Below are 22,816 nucleotides of genomic sequence, written 5' to 3' on the forward strand. Positions count from 1 at the left end.
AGCAGCTCTTGTGAACAGTGAAATCACAATCTGAACCACATCAAATGAATACCTGTGAGGTGAATAACGGGTTCAGTCAGCTCTTGAGTAATAATGTCAATACATTTGGGCAGCTAGAAAGGAACACTGAACTACTGAAATGAACTATGCACCACATTGTTTACATAATGGACTATAAAATTTGTGTGTGTGTGTGTGTGTGTGTGTGTTGATCTGCAAAGAAATGTTTAAGTCTGAAGCTTTAACTATTGTATTTATTTTGTCTGGACAGTTACAAAACTGAACAACAGCAGGAGAAGTCACTGTCACCATTCTGAAAATATTCAACTAACGTGAGGGTACATTGCACAGGTAGCTCAAGCACAGGGTAAGAATCAAAATACAAGACATTAATAAGAGGTTCCTAAACTAGATTATTACAAACCAGCACTCAATATGGCATGCAGCATGATTATCTGCACAGCCTAAGGCTTAGCTGTTCACTTTTTACAGGTGACCACAATGAATAGTTGGTAGAAAGATTAAGGATTTTATATTTTTATTAGAAACCATTAATATTCAAGAACAACACTACCAAAGTTGTAAATGAACTTGGCATGTCAGTAATAAATAATCTGCTCAATAAAGGGGAATCAATGTATCTCACATTATTGCACAACTGCACTCAACACATGGTAGTCTGCGCTGTAAACAAGTTATAAAATACTTTGTATTGTTCTAAACTCTCCACAAAAATTGGGGAAAGCAAATACTCAGTGGAATGTGTAAACTGCAAATATGTCCTTTTTGGCAAAGTTGCCTCACAATCCAAGAGACATTCTCAAGATGATTCAGTGCTGATGGACACTGGAGGCAAGTAATGGGCTCTAATCTGTGCATGCAGATGAGCAACTTCTGGATCCTCTTTCTCCAATGTTCGTATTAACTGCACAAACTGCACAATGCCTAAGAAGAAAGAAAGAAATTAATATCGCATATGCATAGACAGAATTATCAGTGAAGTTAACGAATTTTCATCCTCAAATGGGAGAACAGAATAAAATTTTAAAATGGTGAAGTATAAAAACATGGAATGCTAAATGTGTTAAGTATGTTGTCAGTATCCTTTTTTAACCAGTTAAGATACTGGCTGATAGCAGTGCATATCATCCACTCACTATAACTTTTCATTTCTATTTGTTTCTACCCAGACATGCTATTTTCTAATGAAAGTCAGGAAAGTGCTGCATGTGAATGTACAAAACAAGTAACAATGTCCTAACATCAACTGTCATACATCTCACTGTTTGTGTGCAGTTTGCAACATTACTGTGTTGAAACACCGTGGCTTATACTAATACAATGTGACTTTTCCTCTCTGTGTTACAATGATTCAGTCTTAAGTGATTATTTTTTTCAAAAATGGTATATGGGAAGACAGTTCATATTTTTAGAGATGAACACATTGCAAAGTGCTAGGAAGCTACAAAACAATATAGTTTTGTTACTTTAACAAAGCCAACCACCAGGTTTGCAAACTATTTTAACACTTCTCACAAAACAGTCCAAGAAACAAAAAGTAAATTAGGCTAAGTTGCTATAATGAAGGAAACAGCTTCTTGTCAACTCTTGCAAAAATTGGAAACATTCAAAATATCACAATAAACATACCAATTTCAATAACCATATAATCAAATACATTAGTGAGGATTTTTATGAGAGACAATGTCATTCCTGCATATGTCAAACTCCTGACTTGTCTCATAGAATGAATTATCTTCCAATGGAAAGACAGCTTTAAAGAAATATGGTATACGTCATGAAAGTTACTATTAGAAGAAAAAACAAATACTGTAAACTGGAAGCAGCACTATTTGCAGAAAGCAAGGAAATTAATTACTGATGGTGGATCACTATGTTATTTCAATGAGACTTCAGTTGATTTTAACCTGACTTACAGAAAATGTTGGAAACATAGTGATGGTATAGGAATCACAAGCAGACATGGTGATTGTTGTACATTTTGGCCGACTATCAGGCTTTGTTGAAAGGTTTGAATTAATTCACCACGGGCAGATAAACTGTGCTAATTTTGATAAGTGGGAAGAAAGTTATTCCCAGAATAGCTACACTGAAAACATGTTTTCTTGTCATGTACAATGCTCCATATCATGAGAAACATATCTACAATCAAAAATCAAAAAGTTTGCTTAAAAGATGAATGCTTGATTATTTGAGGAACTTGGCATGACATGCAGATACACCCCAAGAAGACAGACGTGTTATTTTAACAAGCTATTGGCTAGCACTGGGCATTCAGCTGCCACACTACCACCATGCACATGTGATAGTAATGTGGTTAAGCTAGCTTGGCATCAAGTGAAAGAATATTGTGAGAGACAAAAATACAATGATGGTAACATGCCACTGAAAAGAGTACAGGAAGGTGACTTAGAAAAGCATCCAATGTGTGACAGCGAACAATAATTGATCTTATTTTGTTCATGAAATACTAAAGACAGAAGATCACTATTGGCACAGAGACAAAATCATGGAAGACATCTTTAACAATTTTGTAATCAAATTTGAACAAGATGATATCAGAGAAAATGACACAAGCAACTTAGAAATAGCAGTAAGGCTAAAGATATGGGAGAGTTCCTCGCCACATTCGCCTCCTAAAGCATGTTAAGTTTACCAACATTTGTAGTTTAGGTTGTAGCATCGGAGACAGCTAGCATGTTCAGAAGATGCAAGGACTTAAATGGCTTTGTTGTTCATAGATAGTTTAATAAATGCATTAACAATGGTGAGAAATTTACTGGATGGAATGCTGATCACTCTGGGCGAGACTTATGAGCGACACAACAAAGAATCGCTGCCAGAGGTGTAGTGGTAGTTCTTCAGCCTTGGCGCACGGGTTGGCAAGTGAGATGGTTCTGTATGCAGATGTTGCCAGTTCGATCTCTTTATGTTGGATAGCATCGATCATATTTAGATTCAGAGGTCTTGCTGATCAATACATTTGACACACATGATCTAGCAGGGATAACACAATGCTTTTGTAAAACTGAGCATGTATATTATCTGTACCCCGAGATCAGTGAATAGGACAGTTTAAGATTGAGTGCCTATTTTTAGATCTATTAGATGTGGTGACCAAGACAGCTTTTAATCACATATAAGTCCAGGAAACTCATCACATAATTTACCTCCAAAAAGGGAGACTAATTGTATATGTAGTTTGAGCAGGAGCAATTTGGACCACAATGCATAATGAATTTGGGAACTGCTCTGCATCCCACATTATGTTCAACAGGGTATGGATGATGTTCTCAGCTTCTGCTGCGAGGTGCCACATATTGTAATGGATTTCGATGGTATCAGATGCAGACAATGTCTAATCCTGCTCTCACTTGGAGAAGGTGCAGCTGGTAGAGTTGGTCACTATTGGAAGCAGTTGTTACTACATAGGCAGGAAACTGGTGCCCGCCAGGCAGTTGCAGTTATCTATATACAGTGTTATGCCACAGTATGGGTTGCATCCCTCAGGTTCAATTCCAGGCTACTGCCTCCAAGGGGTTCCTCCAACCTCACCCAAAAATCCTTCTGATGGTCTTGCATACTATGCCTAATTTTGTGGAAAGATTTATGAACTACAGCAACACAAACTGTAATATCTTTAGGCTCTCCTTTGTAAATCAATGTCAGTTGATGAAGACTGCTCAATAACCTGCCACTGAGTACGTAACAGCACTCATTGCTCAATCAGAAGTCCTCGCAGGTGGCCTGAAGACATTGGAGTGGATGGAACAGCAGAAAGACCTATGTTTATAATTTGAAATTGACACTGGAAGTCTGACAACCACCTTTTGGGCAGTATTTGATCTGCTAGTCATATCCACATTAGGAAAGGGTCACTTGAGGTGAAGCCATTGATAGTTATTCACTGAGCAATGTCCTCATGATGTGGATAGCATATTAGGGATCAACAACAGAATGGCCACCAGCACTGAAATGTGAGATCTGTCCAATATCTGTAATATTTGGTTTTTGTCTCTGCATAAAGCTCTAATCTGGAAGCATATAGTGATGGGGCTCTACATCACATTGTCAGCATGAAAATCTTTTTAGATGAGTCTCTGACACAAAAACAAAGTAACACCTCTTGTGTTGAGAGTCTTAGTTCCTCCGACAAAATCCTGTATCCGTTAAAATAATAATAATAATAGAAGTAATCTTAAAGATACTCCCCCCCCCCTTGTTTCATTTTCCTACTGACGCTATGAGATGGCTCTGATGTTTAAGGCATTCATTAAGGTGCTAGTTAGTTCTCTCTGGCAAACTTCAGTATTCACGTGATCTGTTAACTGCAGTTACTCGGATTCCTCTGAAAGGGCTAGAGAAATATGAGCTAATACCTGTGAGCTGATATTTTTGAATATGTGTCTCCTTGAAAGATAATGATGTAGCCTTTCTTTCAATAAGGAGACACACTTATTGGTCATCTTTTCTCTCTTTTTTTTTTTTTCTGGAGGGGGGGCGGGGGTGTAACTGGCTTGGTAGTTACTGGAGAGAGACACTTGAGTATTTGCATGAGCAAGTGTAGAAATTCAATTGCTGTTACCTGCATAAAAGCATTGACTTTTAAAACTGGTTTCCAATGGTGCAACAAATGATTAGTGAACTCTGGATGCTGTGTGTGTGTGTGTGTGTGTGTGTGTGTGGTTTGAGGTTTTCGGGTGCTAAACCTCAAACCACACACACACACACACACACACACACACACACTCAGCATCCAGACTTCACTAATCATTTGTTGCAGCTGAGTAGCATTTAATAGCTTTTCAGCATCATCATATGATGCACATTTAATTCTGGATTTTTTTTACACTGCAACTTAAACATGAAAGAGCTTGCTCAACACTGAGTGTTCCCTGCCAAGGCATGACATTCCGTGCCTCATTTCCTGCAAGTAGTACTGGTTTTGCACGCGATTTTAGTATGAATGTACTTCCACCACATAAAGCATTGCACATACAGGTTAATTCTTATTAATGTTTAAAAAATCCCAAACTGACATACGTGATGCTGAAACAATTAATTTAATATAAAGCTAAAAATGTCGGGAAATACCCCAAAACTGGATGACAAACCTTGAACGTATGACTTCACCAGATGACTTATCTCACCACTTGTGCTGTGTTGGGGACTATTGATTTATCACACCTGACCATCCAACCCAAGTCAAGTAGTCACACTGGTGTGGCTCCTGGCCTACCTACACTACTTTAGCACTAGGGCTCATGGTTCGAGTCTTGCATCAGGCAGACAGTTTTTTTTTTTTTTCCCTGCTCATTGTTTTAGACATTTGTGTGTTTGTACTGAGATAAGATTTATTATTTTATTTACCAGTCTCGCAGTCTCCAGTGGTTAGTTGCAAAGTATATCACAACAAAAACCTGTTGTATAGCATCACAAGTAAATAAGCATAAGCTTCCAAACTGTACTGCTACCAATAAATGACCTACATGTTCTTTACTAAAAAAGTCCGTAAACAAAAAAAGTGACAAAAGGAAGGAAACACAAAACAAAAGCCTTTGTTTGGTTTAAGTGAAGACAAAAATTTTCTAATTTCTACATTTACAACAGATCACATTTACAAAAGGTGATAGAAAACACAGTATGCTACTGGTGAGGGCAGGATCAACAAGCCCAATCACTGCACATGGAGTGAAGTAGGTTCTATGGTGATGTCACACGTTCAACACTTGCTATCCACTTTTGGTGTGTTTCCCGGACATTAGCAGTCTCTTGTGTCTTATATTAAATTACTTGTCTCAGCAACATCTACATCACTTTGGGGGTTTTTAAACATTAAGACGACTCCCCCCCATACATGAGCATAAATTCAAGTGAATAATAACTGGCTTTAAAAGTTAAGGTAAAGCAAAAAATTAAAAATAATGGCTCCAGTTTTCTCCAAACTGATATTCATTCTGTCTATCGCCCATTTACCTGCACACCGTTACCAGCCTATTCTGACAGTAAATTGACTGGATATAAGTGCACTATATCTCTGTAGGATACTACTACACAGCTACTATTTAATATTTTATGTAGCTCAACAACCACAGGGTATTCACCAAGCTTCTTGGCTTTAAGACGTTTAGCCACATTTATAGAAGTTGCAGAATGAACTAGTATAGTGCCACTTTAAAATATCTGCAAAGATTTGCATACATGGGCTGCATTTTCTAAGGGTTTCTGAATACTAAGAGGAGAACAACTAAATTCCCATCTCTACCCCTCCATACTGAATACATACTATCCCCCACTGAATCCCATTACTTACATCCACTACGACAAAAGATTGTTCGCAACATCTCTTTGCTTTGCTGAGTATTAATCCCTACCACTTGCATGGACATTCCACTAGTAGATCTAAGTTTTTAAATGAACATCCCATATCTGATTCAGCAAACTGCTAGAGAAATTGGTTTTGAGCCTAACAAATTCCCGTGCATGTGACTAAGTTTACTATAACGGACATGCAGCAGGTATCACAGATGTGACCCACTAATTGCTGTTTTGCCTCAACACCTACCCTGCTCATCCCATTTCATCAATACACAGCATAACTTGAGGATCATGCTTCAGAGACGTTTGGACATCATCATGATCAGGACAGTTTAGCCAAGGACCCAACTCTTCATGTCACAGCACTCTACTGTCATATTCAGCAAATGTGACTCAAGCAGGTCCAGAATTTACTATAAATAGATTGCTGAAGGACAGCATGCAACTGAGACCTGGAGCACAAATAATAGTTGAAAAAGGCAAAAATGTCATCAGAAAATATAGGCTACTATTTGTTACAGGCAGTCACAATTAATTGAACACTGAATGACAAATTGAAACCTCCAATCCAGATGAATATGTGCCAAACAAAGTAACAAAAGATAGTGAAATCTCATTTTGGTTTACTTGTACCATATGGCAAATGTTACAAAAACATACTACTACACTCATGGGACAAAAGAGATTGGAGGGAAACAGAGAGAAAGTCAATAGCAACTCTATCCAGAAGAAATACTATTTATGAAGCCTTCAGTTATTCTCAAAGTAAGGTCCTGGCAAAAGGTCTACCATAAAAATCATACCGGCCATATGTAAAGTTGATGAATGGATCCAAACCTCCCATCAACTCTCTTGTGGTTAAGACGGCAGACAGAGAGCAAAAATATTAAATTAATGAATCAGGGTTTACCATACCAATGTCACACTGCAGCACAGACTCACGAGAGAGAGACCACAATTTCAGTATCCTCCGTTTTGAAAAACAATTATGACTGCTTAAAGCAAACAAGACACCAGACCCTAACATAGTTAGTTTTTACACTACACACTGCAGAATTAGCTACTTTTCTAGCCCATAGTTGCTAAGAACCTCTCATGCAGCAGTCCTGCACTACTGGGGAAGTATGGAGGCCATTCCTGTTTACGAGGGAGGTTTGAAATTCTTGGAAAGGAATAAAAAAAAAGAAGTACTTACATGACTGAAACTTTTTTTGGTTTTCAATGTAGGCTCCTTATAGATTAATGCTCTTGGTCCAAGATGTTCCAGTGCCTTCATCCCATCTCAAAAACGAGTTTCCTCTAGGCCAAAATAGTTGTCAACTCCAGCTATCAATTCTTCATTTGAAGTGAATCTTTGTCCAACAAAAAAAATTTTCAGTTTTGGGAAGAGATTGTAGTCTGTCGGAGCCATATCAGGTGAATAAGGTGGGTGTGGTAACAATTCATACCTTAGTTCCTGTAATTTTGCCATGGCGACGGCATGTGTGCAGGCACGCATTGTCAAGAGTCGCGGCACCCATCTTGAAGATAATTTTTTCATTTCTAATTCTTCAGTTAAAATGTGATATATCCTTTCAGATGACATCTGGCAAGCATGAGCTACTTCACCCGCTTTCAATCGGTGATCCTCCATGACCATTTTGTGCACTTTTGCAATGATTTCTGGAATACTGACACATCTTGGCCAACCACTGTGCAGCCGACCAAATTTAAATTCAAGTTATCCACTTGGCAACAGTTGAATATGAAGGAGCAGAGTCCCCCAGTGTATTCTGGAAATCAGCATGAACATTCTTTGCTTTCATACCTTTTTTTTATGAAGTACTTAATCACTGCTCGAATATCGATTTTTTCCATCTTCACAAATCAGTATGTGGGAACAACAAAAAAGCCACATCACCACCACAGCTCTCTTCCAAGAGCACAGACGTGGCACATATCTACATGCAACAGTCCGATGAATACCACTTGAACAACTCATTGCGATAGTGTTGACCTCTCATGGTCATTCTGAGAACTTTTCAAACCACACTCAGAAGAAGAGTAAAAGATCAGGGACTCAGAATTACAGACCAGTACTGTTAACCTCCATCTGTTACAAGATACAAGAGCATATTCTACTCTCAAACACTGTGACAATCCCCATATCTCAAAAAGCCTGCATTGATTCAGGAAATACCTTGTTTGCTTTGGCCATACATATCATTTCGCAAACAACAGATGAAGGAGAATAGATATACTCTGTCTTACCAATTTTTCGAAAGGTTTCAAAAATTTTGCCACATCATTGCTTACTAACCAAGGTAACTTTGTAAAAAGTATATTTGAGTAGCCCAGATGCTAAAGTTGCTAAACGCATTTTTGGCCGATTTTGAGATGAGCACACTGACATACAGATTTTTTCACCGCCTACACGATGGAATAGATTTCAGGGAGCAAAACCGGCTGAAAATGGCTGTCAAAAATCGTGTTTAGATGCAAAATCCCATTTGATGTCCAACATTTGCAAAACCCGCCAAGTTCAACAGGGATGGGGGTCGCCATCCTATGTCCGGATTCAAATCATGCCAACTGACATCAGACTTACCTATCTATATTATATTTTAGTTTGTTGAGATTGGGTGGGATATTTTTCTTATCCAGAGATACATTGGCTGAGCTGTAGCGAACACTTACACAACACTGAAGCTCTCACTGCTGACGAGTTGTCGAAATATACTGCGGTAAAGGCAGTTCAGCTGGTCACCAGGATGATTGTTGACATATTTACGTGAGTGTTTCTAAGAAAATGAGTGGTTTTGTGGACAGTTTAAATGCAGAAGATGGTACAAAGGAAGTGAGAGTAATTGAAATAACATGAAATCTTTGAGAAATCAAACACGTAACAACAGTTTAAATGTCCAGTATGGGTCCAAGGGCGATGGTCCCTCCCAGAAAAGGAAGTGGTGTTCTGCTCAGTGGAAACGAACAGAAAGATAACAACATGAAAATTATTATTAAAGCAATGTTATGGTGACATTTCCACTGTCGAGAAGCCAAATATCATTTTCTCTCAAAGTGAAAGCAAAAAGATTTGTCTAGTTCATGGTCAGCCCTTCTACAATTCTGAAGTTGGAGAGGGGAAGAGCATCAAGAAGAGGGGAAAAAATTTCCAGCAAAGGTAAAAGGCCCAAGATCAATCATAGCAAGCAAAGAAGTTACAAAAGCCAAACTTGAAGAGATCATAAAGCTTTTGGAGCTACATTTCGGTGAAAACTGCGTGACCAATGATAAACTCAAATTCTACACTGAAGTGTCAGACTAGCATGAAGGCACTCCTGGAGTCGCTCCAGCCACTGCCAACACTCAGAACAAGGAAGAAGCCAGAAGCGATTTTGAGTTGATCGGCAGTGTTGGGGCCGGTGTCATTCAAAAGCAATTATCAGCCTATTTCATTTTCTAGAACTTTTTGTCATTGTTTCAACTAAGATGCAATTTTCCACCAATTTTATCATTTTCTAAAATTTTATCAATGTTTTATTAAGATACAATTTTAGAGCTTATTATATTTTCTACAATGTCTTGTGATATCAAAAGAACAATGGTGAAGAAGAAAAAAAAAAAAAAAAAAAAAAAAAAAAAACACCAACTTTATGGTAAACATTCATTTCTGTTCTCTTTTCGATGTTAAATAAATCAGTTTTTTCCAGTAAAATAATATCACCTTTGTATTTTTATATGCCGATTTTGAAGAACCTTTAGATTTCTCTTTGAAATGAAATGTATTTTGTTTACATCCGCAATAATTACATTCCATCCTTCTGTCATTCCTAACATATCACCAAATAGCTGGTTTTGCAACCAAATGTTGTTTCGTAATTGGACTGAAACATTTGCAAAACCTGCTTATTACATAAATATGGTGCAAAAACCATTAGGTCAATATTTCACTTAATGTATAAGACATAATCATTTAGCGGAGATGCAGAGTCACGATAGGCACAATAAAAAGATTCACATCTTCAACCTATTATGCAGAACCTATCCTCCTATATAAAAGATACCAACCATTTCCTTGACCGACTCTCCACAGTTCCTTTCCCTTTACCACATGGTGCCCTGCTCTTCACTGTTGATGCCACCTCCAGGTACACCAACATTCCTAATGCCCATGGCCTTACTGCTATCGAACACTACCTTTCCAGACGCCCTATGGATTCCAAACCAACAACCTCCTTCCTAGCCTCCATGACAAACTATATCCTCACCCACAATTACTTCTCCTTCAAAGGCATTACCTACAAACAAATCCGCAATACGGCTATGGACACCAGCATGGCACTATCCTATGCTAACCTGTTCATGGGCCATCTAGAGGAATCCTTCCTAAAAACCCAGAATCCTAAACCCCTCACCTGGTTCATGTTCATTGATCACATCTTTGCTATCTGGATAGAAGGTGAGGTCACCTTATTCACATTCCTCCAGAACCTCAACAACTTCTCCCCCATTTGCTTCACCTGGTCCTACTCCACCCAACAAGCCACCTTCCTAGATGTTGACCTCCACCTCAGAAATGGCTACATCAGTACCTCTGTCCATATCAAACCTACAAACCACCAGCAATACCTTCACTTCGACAGCTGCCACACATTCCATACCAAGAAGTCGCTTCCATACAGTCTAGCTACCCATGGCCGTCGCATCTGCAGTGACGAGCAGTCCCTCTCTAAATACACCGAGGGTCTCACTGAAGCCTTCACTGACTGTAATTATCCTCCCATCCTTGTACAAAAATAAATCTCCCGTGCCTTATCATTCCAGTGTCCCATCACCTCCCAAAGTCCCACAATCTGGCCACAGAGGAGCATTCCTCTCTTAACTCAGTACCATCTGGGACTGGAGCAACTGAATTACATTCTCTGCCAGGGTTACAATTGCCTCTCATAGTGCCCTGAAATGAGAAATGTCCCACCCACTATCCTTCCCACCCCTCCTACCGTGGTATTCCGCCGTCCAGCAAACCTACACAATATACTCGTCCATCCTTACACAACCCCTGTTCCCAATCCCTTACCTCATGGCTCATACCCCTGTAATAGACCTAGATGCAAGACCTGTCCCATACAGCCTCCTACCACCACCTACTCCGGTCACTAACATTACCTATCACATCAAAGGCAGGGCTACTTGTGAAACCAGTTAAGTGATCTACAAGCTAAGCTGCAACCACTGTGCTGCATTCTATGTAGGCATGACAACCACAAAGCTGTGTGTCCACATGAACAGCCACCAACAAACTGTGGCCAAAAAACAAGAGGGCCACCCTGTAAGTGAACAAGCTGCCAAACATGATACCCCTCATCTCAATGAATGCTTCACAGCCTGTGCCATATGGATCCTTCCCACCAACACCAGCTTTTCTGAATTGCGCAGTTGGGAACTTTCCCTGCAATACATCCTACGTTCCCGTAACCCTCCTGACCTCAACCTTTGTTAGACACTGTCCTCACCCATCCAGACCCCCTCCCTGTTCCCATTCCAGCACTGCACAGCCGTCATTTCACCGCCACACCCTGTCTTTTAATTTATTTTTATTTTTATTTCTCTCCTTTCCGCTACTTACCCCCTCCGCACCTTCTCTCCGTCTAAACTGCAACACTTCACTGTCTGCCACTCCCACCGTACTATCCCTCCCCCTCCCCACCCCTGCTTCCTCCTTAAACACACAGTTGCCACTCCCAGCATGCACTGGTGCTGCTGCTCGCAGTGTAGTTTCAGCTCTCTGAAACTGTAGATGTGTGTGCAAGTTGCGCTTGTGTGTGTGTGTGTGTGTGTGTGTGTGTGTGTGTGTGTGTGTGTGTGTACTGCTGATGAAGGCCTTAATGGCCGAAAGCTATGACTGTGTGAATCTTTTTACTGTGCCTATCACGGCTCAGCATCTCCACTATATGGTGAGTAGCAACTTTCCTTCTCTCGTATTGTTACATTCCATCCTGGATTTTCCATTGTTTGATTTTTGAAACATAATCATTTTCGATTTGAGCCTTTAATATTGAGTAATTAATCATTTTGTTACTTACTTTTAAAAAAGAAATGAAGTCTTTAACTTTAATAGCTTGGCTGGGATGAGTTTTTCGCAATTATCTCAGTTTCACTTATCAAGCAGTTAGCGGCTTTTGCATCTGGGTTACTCATTTGTAAATACCTATTGATTTTATATATATTTCACAATCAAGTATGTAAATTGGACATAAAATTTCAATTAGTAATAAAGGAAGATTGATTGTCTTTAGATGTATTACTGACAAGTGATATCAAATAAGATGGTCACTTAAAATCAGTATTAAGGAAGTCAAATGAAAGGTTTATTGCAGGGATACTATAAAGGAAATTACATGCAAAACCAACAGTTCTAGACTATTATTCCTGTGTTAGGAGTTCTTATCAAGTAGAACTGGCGATAGATATTGAATGAATTCAGAGATGTTTTGCTAGGATCAGAACATGTCTCTCTTGGTCTGAAGGTCCCAGGTGACCATCACTGATTTTGCTGAAACTTTGTGTGAACATTCGCACACGCTTCCACTGAACATAGGCAAAGATTTACTTTACCCAATATAATACTTCTAGAGATACAGTCATTTTTTGGATCCCTAAGCGCAACTATCTAAATTCACTACTGAGCCTTTCACAATTGTCAAACACAATATTTCTAGCAATGTTTTCTTGAATGAAACAAAATTATGCCACCTTGTACAAGTTTTTGCACTCTCTTAAATGATATAATAAAGACAGTTTTCTTGAGCAGTTTTCATATGGATAATGTGAAGCAAATTTGGCCAAAAAAATAGATGCTTTTGGGAAGGAGGGGGATGTGTAATGTTAGGTTTATGTCTTTTTACGTTTCCACAACTAATTTCAGGATAAACCTGAAACATAATAAATTATCAAGACAAGGCTGTAGAAGATAAAATTTCATTCTCCTACCGCTTTCCAATAGTTTGCAAACTGAAGGCAAAGTTGACAATTTTTGTAGAAAGACCAAAAAAGGCTGCTTTTAGACCACTTTTATTAAAAGGAATCTTTGGAATTTCTTTTTGAAGGTTTTCATTAGAAAGATCATGTTCCAAACCACCTAAAAAACTTGATTTGCTTTTGTAATGTGTGCAGTGAAGGCCCTAAAAAAGACGAGGTGGAGATACATTTAAAATACACCCCTATTCTGCTGGTACTCAAATCTGACGTATTTTATTATGTCCTACAATTGTTTAGTACCCTCTGTGGAAAGTAACATCAAAAGCCTTGATGACTAGGAAGTGAGATCAAGTCCAAACTTAGGGGCAGGGGGGGGCATGTCTTTTGGTACAAATGCTGACAACAAATTTCAGCCTGTTTCTCTGCTATGATAACTACAGAAACAAACAAGTTATAAACTCCAGAATTTAACTGTGCATTACCAAGGCAGTGGACATAGTAGTAAAACTGTTGCACAACAGCTACACCATACAATATATAAACTGCCTTCAAGTTTTACACCATCGTTACATTTTGTTAGTTCTGGGGAAGTTCATAAAATTCTGCCTGATGTTTCTTTGGAAAGAATTTATGTTGTACAGAATTTTGAGTATGTCTTTTTATCCTGGAACGGTACTGACATTCCAGTTTAAAGTACAGTATAATTTGAGTTCGTATAGTTCGTGGCTTATGTGAACTGACAAAAAATTGTGCAAATGTGTTACCATGGTCCATAGTGGCTTAAGCACTGCTGATTTCTTTTGAAGTGAGAAAACCAGCATTTCCATTGCCATAGGCACCACACAAAGTAGCTGAGCCACAGGAGCCACCAGTGGGTTTCTTTACCACAGGTTCCCAAGCCTGATATGGTTTTCTTTAGACAGGATCCCATGCCTGTTTTTACATTTCTTGAAGTGTCAGAGGGCAATGCTTGAAGAGTCTTCAAGCAGCTAGAATTTTTTTACAGGTTTCATTAATTTGATATAGAATGCCATGAGGAAAACTATAATGCCAGCCAGACAATGTCACTCAGGGTGCTGGAGTAACTGTAATAATATGCTGTTCTGGAATCCACCACTCGTCACTCCTTGATGGCCCATAAAATTAATTTCCTGGGCGATCTGGGTGCATGAAGCTTATAAAAACATCCTTTTCCTCAGGAGTCTCAGATAAGATATTTCCACTATGTGTCTGCCTGTGTCTGTATATGTGGGGATGGATGTGTGCGTGAGTGTATGCCTGTCCTTTTTTCCCCCCTAAGGTAAGTCTTTCCGCTCCCGGGATTGGAATGACTCCTTACCCTCTCCCTTAAAACCCACATCCTTTCATCTTTCCCCCTCCTTTCCTCTTTCCTGATGAAGCAACCTTGGGTTGCTAAAGCTTTAAATTTGTGTGTTTTTTTTGTGTCTATCAACCAGCACTTTCTCAAATGAGATTTTCACTCTGCAGCGGAGTTTGCGCTGATATGAAACTTCCTGGCAGATTAAAACTGTGTGCCGGACCGAGACTCGAACTCAGGACCTTTGCCTTTCGCGGGCAAGGGCTCTACCAACTGAGCTACCCAAGCACAACTCACGCCCCGTCCTCACAGCTTTACTTCTGCCAGTACCTCGTCTCCTACCTTCCAAACTTTACAGAAGCTCTCCTGCGAACCTTGCAGAACTAGCACTCCTGAAACAAAGAGCACTTGCCCGCAAAAGGCAAAGGTCCCGAGTTCGAGTCTCGGTCCGGCACACAGTTTTAAACTGCCAGGAAGTTTCAGCACTTTCTCGTTTGGTAAGTTACAGCATCTTATATACATATATATATATAATAGAGGGAAACATTCCACGTGGGAAAAATATATCTAAAAACACAGATGATATGACTTACCGAACGAAAGTGCTGGCAGGTTGATAGACACACAAACATACACATGAAATTCAAGCTTTCGCAACAGACTGTTGCCTCATCAGGAAAGAAGTAAGAAGAGGGAAAGACGAAAGGATGTGGGTTTTAAGGGAGATGGTAAGGAGTCATTCCAATCCCGGGAGCGGAAAGACTTACCTTAGGGGAGAAAAAAGGACAGGTATACACTCGCGCACACACACACACATATCCATCCGCACATACACAGACACTGTGTATGTGCGGATGGATATGTGTGTGTGTGTGTGTGCGCGCGTGAGTGTATACCTGTCCTCCCGGGATTGGAATGACTCCTTACCCTCTCCCTTAAAACCCACATCCTTTCATCTTTCCCTCTCCTTCCCTCTTTCCTGATGAAGCAACCGTTTGTTGCGAAAGCTTGAATTTTGTGTGTATGTTTGTGTTTGTTTGTCTATCGACCTGCCAGTGCTTTTGTTTGGTAAGTCTCATCATCTTTGTTTTTAGATATATTTTTCCCATGTGGAATGTTTCCCTCTATTATGCAGCATATTGTCCAGACCGGAAGTTTGATCCAATTTGCTTTGTCACTGAGAGCATCAATTCCAATAAATTAACTTTCATCAGTAAAGGAGAAACTGGATGAAAGAAAAATGTGTTACAAGAAGAGTGGTTTTTACATGGGCATACTAAAGCAGGAACTACAGGCAATTAATTGAGGGGGCAACAATTCACTTCCATTTGAAGCACCATTTCTGGCTAAAATTATTGACAACAGTGAAGGAAATACACTCACATTCAGAAAAAACAGAGCACCTTGAATGACTTGAGATAGGGCATTCATATTCACTAGAGATTCATGTTAGTATGTTCTGCAGAAATGATTAGCATTTGAACCAGATCAGCCTGCAGGTTCAAGGTCAACCTCGATATCATGGTGCAACACCACCTACCGGAAAAATATTCCTGCGCCTGTCATTGTAAGCACGAACCAAAGGTAACGGATCAGTGTGACTTGGTGAGACGTGCAGGACGCTTCACAGATGTATGCAAAAACTGTGCCATTAAATCAGTGGGTTTGAAAGAGGGCACATTATTGGCATGAAAGAACGAGATGCATGCATCCATCCAGGATACTGCCACTTGTGTGGTTCTAAATGTTTCAGCGATGCAACAGGTGTGTGCAGAACAGTTCTCAGAAGGATGTACAACATGACGAGTTGGAGTCAGGCTGCACCACCCAGACCACCCCCGAGAAGATCAACGTCTCATCCGAATGTCATTGTGGGACAAATCTGTGTCCTCCCCAGCTCTGGCACACACTGGAACAATGAACACTTTGTACACTATCAGGGGATGAGAGCCCGTAGTCCTTTAAGATGGCATGGATTACATATGCGTCATCCACTTCTCCACCAAGGTTGCTTTCTTGAAAATGATGGCCACATTTTGGTTTGCCACAGACAGGGGAGCAGCATCACAGTTACTGAATTCACACAAGACATACAGTGCCAACTCTAGGCCTTATGGTGTGAGGTGATACTGGGTACAACCACAAATCACCGTTGGTGAGTGTTCAGGGCACTGTAACAAGTGTGACCTACATGAATGACATCCTGTGACCCTTAGCCATACCCTTCCTACACAACACCCCAGACAGTATTTTTCAGTAAAACAATGCACAACCACATATTGCAGCATGAACATGCATCTTCTTGATGTCAGCCTTTTACCCTGGCCTGCCAGACCACCAACCTTGTTAATTGAAAATGTGTGGGATATGTTGAAAAGACAGATGTCAACAACCACAAGTGAACTTTGGAACCAGGTGAATGCAGCATGGAACAAGTTAGTAAGGCCCATGGGGGACCCTGTGCCTACTAGGCAACAGGACATATGCTAACTGAGATGACTGAAATGCTAATCATTTCTTCAGAAGATACTAATGTACATGTCCTGTGAACGTGTACACCAAATCTCGAGTCACTCAAGGTGTTCCGTTTTTCCTGAACATGAGTGTGTATTAACATCTTACTCCAGCCACAATAATATGTTGCAACATTTATGAAAACAGAGTGGGGTGATTGAAAATGTGTGTGGGACTTCCTCTGAGGAGAAGGAAACTTTAATATGCTTTATGCACCCACATGGCCCAGGAAATTCATTTTGTTGGCAATCAAGGAGTGACAAGTGCAGAGCTCCAGAACAGCACATTCCTGCAGTTGCTCCAGCATCCTCAGTGACTTCGCCTGGCTGGCAGTATAGATTTCCTCGTGTCTTAATTTTGCTGCCACCACTGTGTAGCTCCCATTATAGGATTAGGTGAATAACATAAGAGGTTGGGGAATATACAGAGGCATGCAGACTGTCATTTTTTCTTGCTGAATACTCAAACTGACTAGAACCAAAAGTCAATAATATACCCTCCTCTATGCATACTACAATGGCTTGCAGAGTAGAGATAGTCACTAACTGGAAACCTACTCAACAAGACAGACAAATGAATACCAGCTCTGAGAAAGGCAGATCATACGCGATGTGGGAAACTGACTGCAATATAACCAACCTGAGTATAATATTCCGTCATTGCCTAGGATTTAGGATGGAGTTTTACACTGGTCAAAATTGTTTTGTCACCACACTTGTATACTGAGTACAGGTAATGAGGCATTAACATCAACTGTTGCATAAAATGGAGAGCTTTTCTGCAGCAGTGTACTCAGACCAGGATGTGTCTAGAAATGATTTCCCAGTACACTCTTGTATTACTGGACAAGATAGTATAGCCAACAGTAAGAAAGTACACATTATTGAAGCTAGTGAATGTATTAGGATGTTCTTGTCAGTGTTTACACTGTTTTCTTGCTTGTGCATTAAAACTTCAACAAGGATCACAATGTCAACTTCTTATCAATAGACAGTAGCAACTGTTAGTAACTGCTGTCTAAGCAGTGCAGCTCACAGGAACAGATATGCTGAAGGAACACAGAGATATGACAAACTCCCATGGGGAAATTGTATCATTACAAGTAACGGAATCAATGAAGCAGCCAATGTGAATTCCATACGTACATGGTGAAGACTACATTTTATTTCATCTCACTGTGATGCTAAGTATATATGAACATTATAGCATTTTAGGAGACTGCAGGGTAATAGTGCATCAATCTCTTTACTGAGAGGCAGATTTCTTTGGTGCTCACCATGTTTGAGAACATGAAGAAATTCTGGCAATCAAGTGTCTCCCAAGCATGTAATCCCAACTGTTTAGCCAGGACCTACATATAGTATGTTTCTGGGCCAGAATCATTTGGGAGACACAAACACCATTTCCTTTATGGTTGGAAAACTATATGCTGAGCAATGCCAAGATAAACTATCCAACTTTTTCACTGTATGAAAGATCACAATGCTGCCATTCTGCTTTGTGCTTTGATCAGCAATATCAGCAAGGCTTTTTTTTCCCTAATAATGGAGGTTGAGGTAACAGACTGACACCTAGCATAGCTTAAGGAAGAGGTTAGGATGCAAGATCATGATTTAACTGATAGTTGGTGACCACATTATGACACTTTTTTTAAAAAAAAAATAGGCTACATGTTTTGTCATTCCAATGAATCCCTGTTTTCAAATGTGGTCCCATATTTCCAAGTTTCTAATGTATCTGAAGATACTGATACCAAGGACACACAACACCCACAAACTTCCGTATTTCTGAAGGGTTCCCAAAACTTCGACAGATAAAATACATGGGACTGAATACCACAGTTGTCAGAGGAGTTGACAGCACTGATGGTGCTAAATAACAAGTTGTATAGTATTCTACAATGTTTCCACGGCAATTTGTATGTTAATCAGTACCTAGACAGAATAATTCAACTTCCACTCTTCTGAGCCCATGCTTCATGGGTAAAAGAACACAGCACTTCATCTTTAAGCAACCTTGATATAACCAAATGATGGTTCAAGTGGAATAACAAGCATATGCCGTCCACTCTGGCTAACCCTACACAAGGCAGCTGTGTACAAGTAAGAAAGACTGATATCATCCACATTTCAACCTTGAGGACAGTATCTCACAAAGAATACAAGCAGTTTTGCAATAGACAAGACTGGCTTTTTGTATCAACATATGTTGTAAATGGACCGAAGGCAAATGCATTTTCTAAATTAAAGAGCCTGCGTCATACCGTTACAAAATTTGTACTGCAAACAATATACATTTTCAGTATATTTTTGTATACAAAAACTAGATGCAGACAAGGTGTGCGACTTTCATAATGTATTAAATTAGAACCAAGTATTACTATTTACTCTAATATATGATCTAGATTCATGGGTCTCATATCCTCGTCGGCAGTATTATGGTAAATAACTGTCTCTGAAGCAGGCTGAAAGTTTTCAATTTGTTGATAACATAGACCATTGCTATAACAGAGTGTGGAAGTTCATAAACATGTAGAGAGAGTAGAAATAGACTACAGCTGCCAAACCTAATGTCATATCAATTTCTTACCCTTCAGTATCAGTGTGGTCAATACCGTTTCTCAATACAGGTGACATACCAGCTACATTCATGACAAATTTCATGACAATGTTTTAAAGCATGAACAGCAGAACATAGTTAGAGATAGTTATATTAGTATGAACACTAAATAACTGCACAATATCAAACGTTCCTGTTCGTGATGGGATGTACAAAATATTACGTATCAATGAATGACAAACTTACCTTCTCTACCTTCCTGAAATCCATAATTTTTTATTACATCCATCTGTATTTGCAATACAATGGGGAAGACATACTGCATCATTTTTAACATATCGTTTCCGGCATTATCTTTCGCTTCTCCAAGTTTAACGGAATTTTCAGGAGAATCTAGTGCTTCCAAGACATTCGACAGTGCAACTGTGGTAAGAAAAGCATGATCGATATATGCATGTACCTTTAGTAATTAATAAATGTTTTAGGGCAAGGAAAGTGCCAATATTTAGCTGCATGTGGAAAATTACACAATTTAACCAACTTACCTCTGGCTTTCTCCGCTGTGAACTGAAAGGAGTTAGTTATCTGAGCACTGGCCATTATTATTTCCATACACTCCGCAAAATACTTGTTGAGGATTTCCTCGTGTTATTGACGTGGAAACACAATATTCTATTTAGTCCATCCAGCAGACTTCGTGAGCGACGCAATTACAAATCTGTCGAATGTCGCGGATTAAAAAAACACATACGTCACAGTGTCACATTACAAACAAACACACCTTATGACTTCACAGGTCTGCCCGAATACACATACAAAACTATCAAACCTATATACTGACAACCATAACACTCTCGTTGACATTTCTAAATTTGACGCACATCATATGTCTTTTATTTTCATAGAGCACTAAATGACAAGCAACACCCTTTTTGGGAATGTCAGAGATTTTATACACAATGTTTGTTGCAGTCCCTAGCGATGGCAGTGCTTTCAAATACGAAAAGCAGTTGCACTTTTAACATAAACCGAGGAATTACATTCATAAAATTTTCCATCGATGACTACTTCTTTGGGTACAATCAAAAGAAAGTTTAAAACTCCTCAAAGGCTTAGAGACTCAGAGCAATCACATCAGATTTGTAAATCTGATCAATGAAAATGGATAAAGCGCCAGAATTCTATCGACTAGCAAACCAGTTGTTATTATTATAGCCCAGTGGTTTCCAATTAAACTTAAAGAACACTGTGTAAGGACATCAAACAGAAAATGAAGAAAAAAAACTCAAATTTGTAACATTGGAATTCGAAAAGGGCTGCTTCACTCAGACAGCTATTTATACACTCAATGATTGGATAAATTTTTTAATGATAAAATATCAGCAGTTGGAATCTTCAGCGGCTTTTCGAATAGTTGATCACAAAAGTATACAGAATACACAAAACTACTGTACTGGTACCTTCATAAATTTGTGAACTGTTTCAGTATGTTATTGTTTTCCTTCTAAGTCTTTGATCTTACATCACTACCACAGTCTAACATTTTACTACAGTTAATTTTCATTCTTACTTTCATATTTGTGCTACTGAGTTTTTCTTACACTATATGAAGGTCGTTTGCAGTCAAAGAAAAGATAATTTGGTTTTCTGAATGTAAGAGCTTCAAATATTTGTGTAAATATTCTTTTGATCCCATAGTGACTGAATGATAGTGACTTAAAACTCTTTTCTCTGCAACTAGCTATTTTCCATAGACTATACTGTCTGCATATTTTAATTCTCCAATAGTTTTATCATCTCTGCAACAATATGTTTATATATGTCCCTATATGTAGGACATTGTTTTGTTCGCATTTATTTATATGTTTACTTATTCATTCATTCAACGACAAATTTCTTTGTATACACATCGTCTTACACATATGTACATGCATTATTTATAATAGAGGTACATAAGAAAATGGAAAAAACAGGGTATAAATAAGAAATCCATAACAGAAATATACATATACACATTTTATCACTGCATTACATAAAGCAGAAGAGCCTGCTTCAAACAAGAGGAATGAATTATAACACTCCTCCAATAATACAACTGTGTCAAATGCTTAACTGAGATCTATGAAACTGTCTGTTACTTATTCTCCTCTAGGGCTTCTAAAACCGCTTTTGTAAATTTCGCTATAGCAGCTTATGTTCCTTTTCCAGATCTGAAACCAAATAGTTCTTTGTACAGAAGTTGTTATTTATTTAAATAACCCATTAGTCGGTTTTTATAACAATTTCTATTATTTTTGGAAGGAAGACAGTAATGAAACTGCTCTGTAATTCTCTGCACTTTCTGCATCACCGTTTTTTATGTATAGGAAGAACTTTTTCCTGCTTTAAATAATCAGGCCAGCCAACCTGATGAGAATGACTCATTTAAAATGTCTGTCAGGGATGCTTTTACGCTGCTATGCATTCTTTTTGTAGACACATTGGAACTTTATCTAGTCCTGCGGACATTTTACTCTTAAACATATGTACAATCCTACTGATTTCCTTGCCAGTGGTGGGTAGCGGCATCATTGTGTCAGGCACATGCTTATTTGTAGCTTTATGTAGTATTTTTGGAATATTTTCTTTCAGCTTGGTTGCTGTATTACTAAAGTGGTTGTTCACAAAGTTGCCCAGGTCCTGAGGGTTATCTATTAAACTATCTTTATTTTTAATTTTTGTGCCTATCTGCTTTGACTTCGTGTTACAAATTCCTTGTTTTACTATATTCCAAATATCTTTGCTTTTATATTTAGAGTTCTGGATAGTCTTATCATTTTGGATTCTTTTTGCTTCATACAACTGTTTACTGTACACTATTTTGTATCTGAGAAAGAACATTAAGATTTCTGGGTCACTCTCATTTTCTTTAATAGAACTGAGACATTTTAGAGTTTCAGGTTTCCTGATACCTTTCGTTACCCATTTCTTTCTACTACATTCCCCAACAGAATGTACTACCATAGGAAATGTCTCGTTAAATTTTAATTTTCAATATGTTCATGAACTTGTTAAATTTTTCATTCACATGTGTTCCTGCATATTCCTCTGACCATGCCTGACTGGTCATCTGCATTGCTAATTCACACA

General features: G+C 38.9%; 1 protein-coding gene across 1 annotated transcript; it reads right to left on the bottom strand.

Annotated features, from left to right (window-relative positions):
- Positions 1-234: 234 nt before the first annotated feature.
- Positions 235-20,586, bottom strand: LOC126455469 (protein C10). The gene is made up of 3 exons (XM_050091222.1): positions 20,233-20,586; positions 19,934-20,110; positions 235-945 (listed from the first exon to the last, which is right to left on the bottom strand). Exons 1-3 carry the CDS (start codon positions 20,297-20,299, stop codon positions 821-823), a joined length of 369 nt encoding a protein of 122 aa, XP_049947179.1. The 5' UTR covers positions 20,300-20,586; the 3' UTR covers positions 235-820.
- Positions 20,587-22,816: the final 2,230 nt, after the last annotated feature.

The sequence above is a fragment of the Schistocerca serialis genome, chromosome 2, assembly GCF_023864345.2.
Source record: "Schistocerca serialis cubense isolate TAMUIC-IGC-003099 chromosome 2, iqSchSeri2.2, whole genome shotgun sequence".
Classification (NCBI taxonomy): Eukaryota; Metazoa; Arthropoda; class Insecta; order Orthoptera; family Acrididae; genus Schistocerca; species Schistocerca serialis.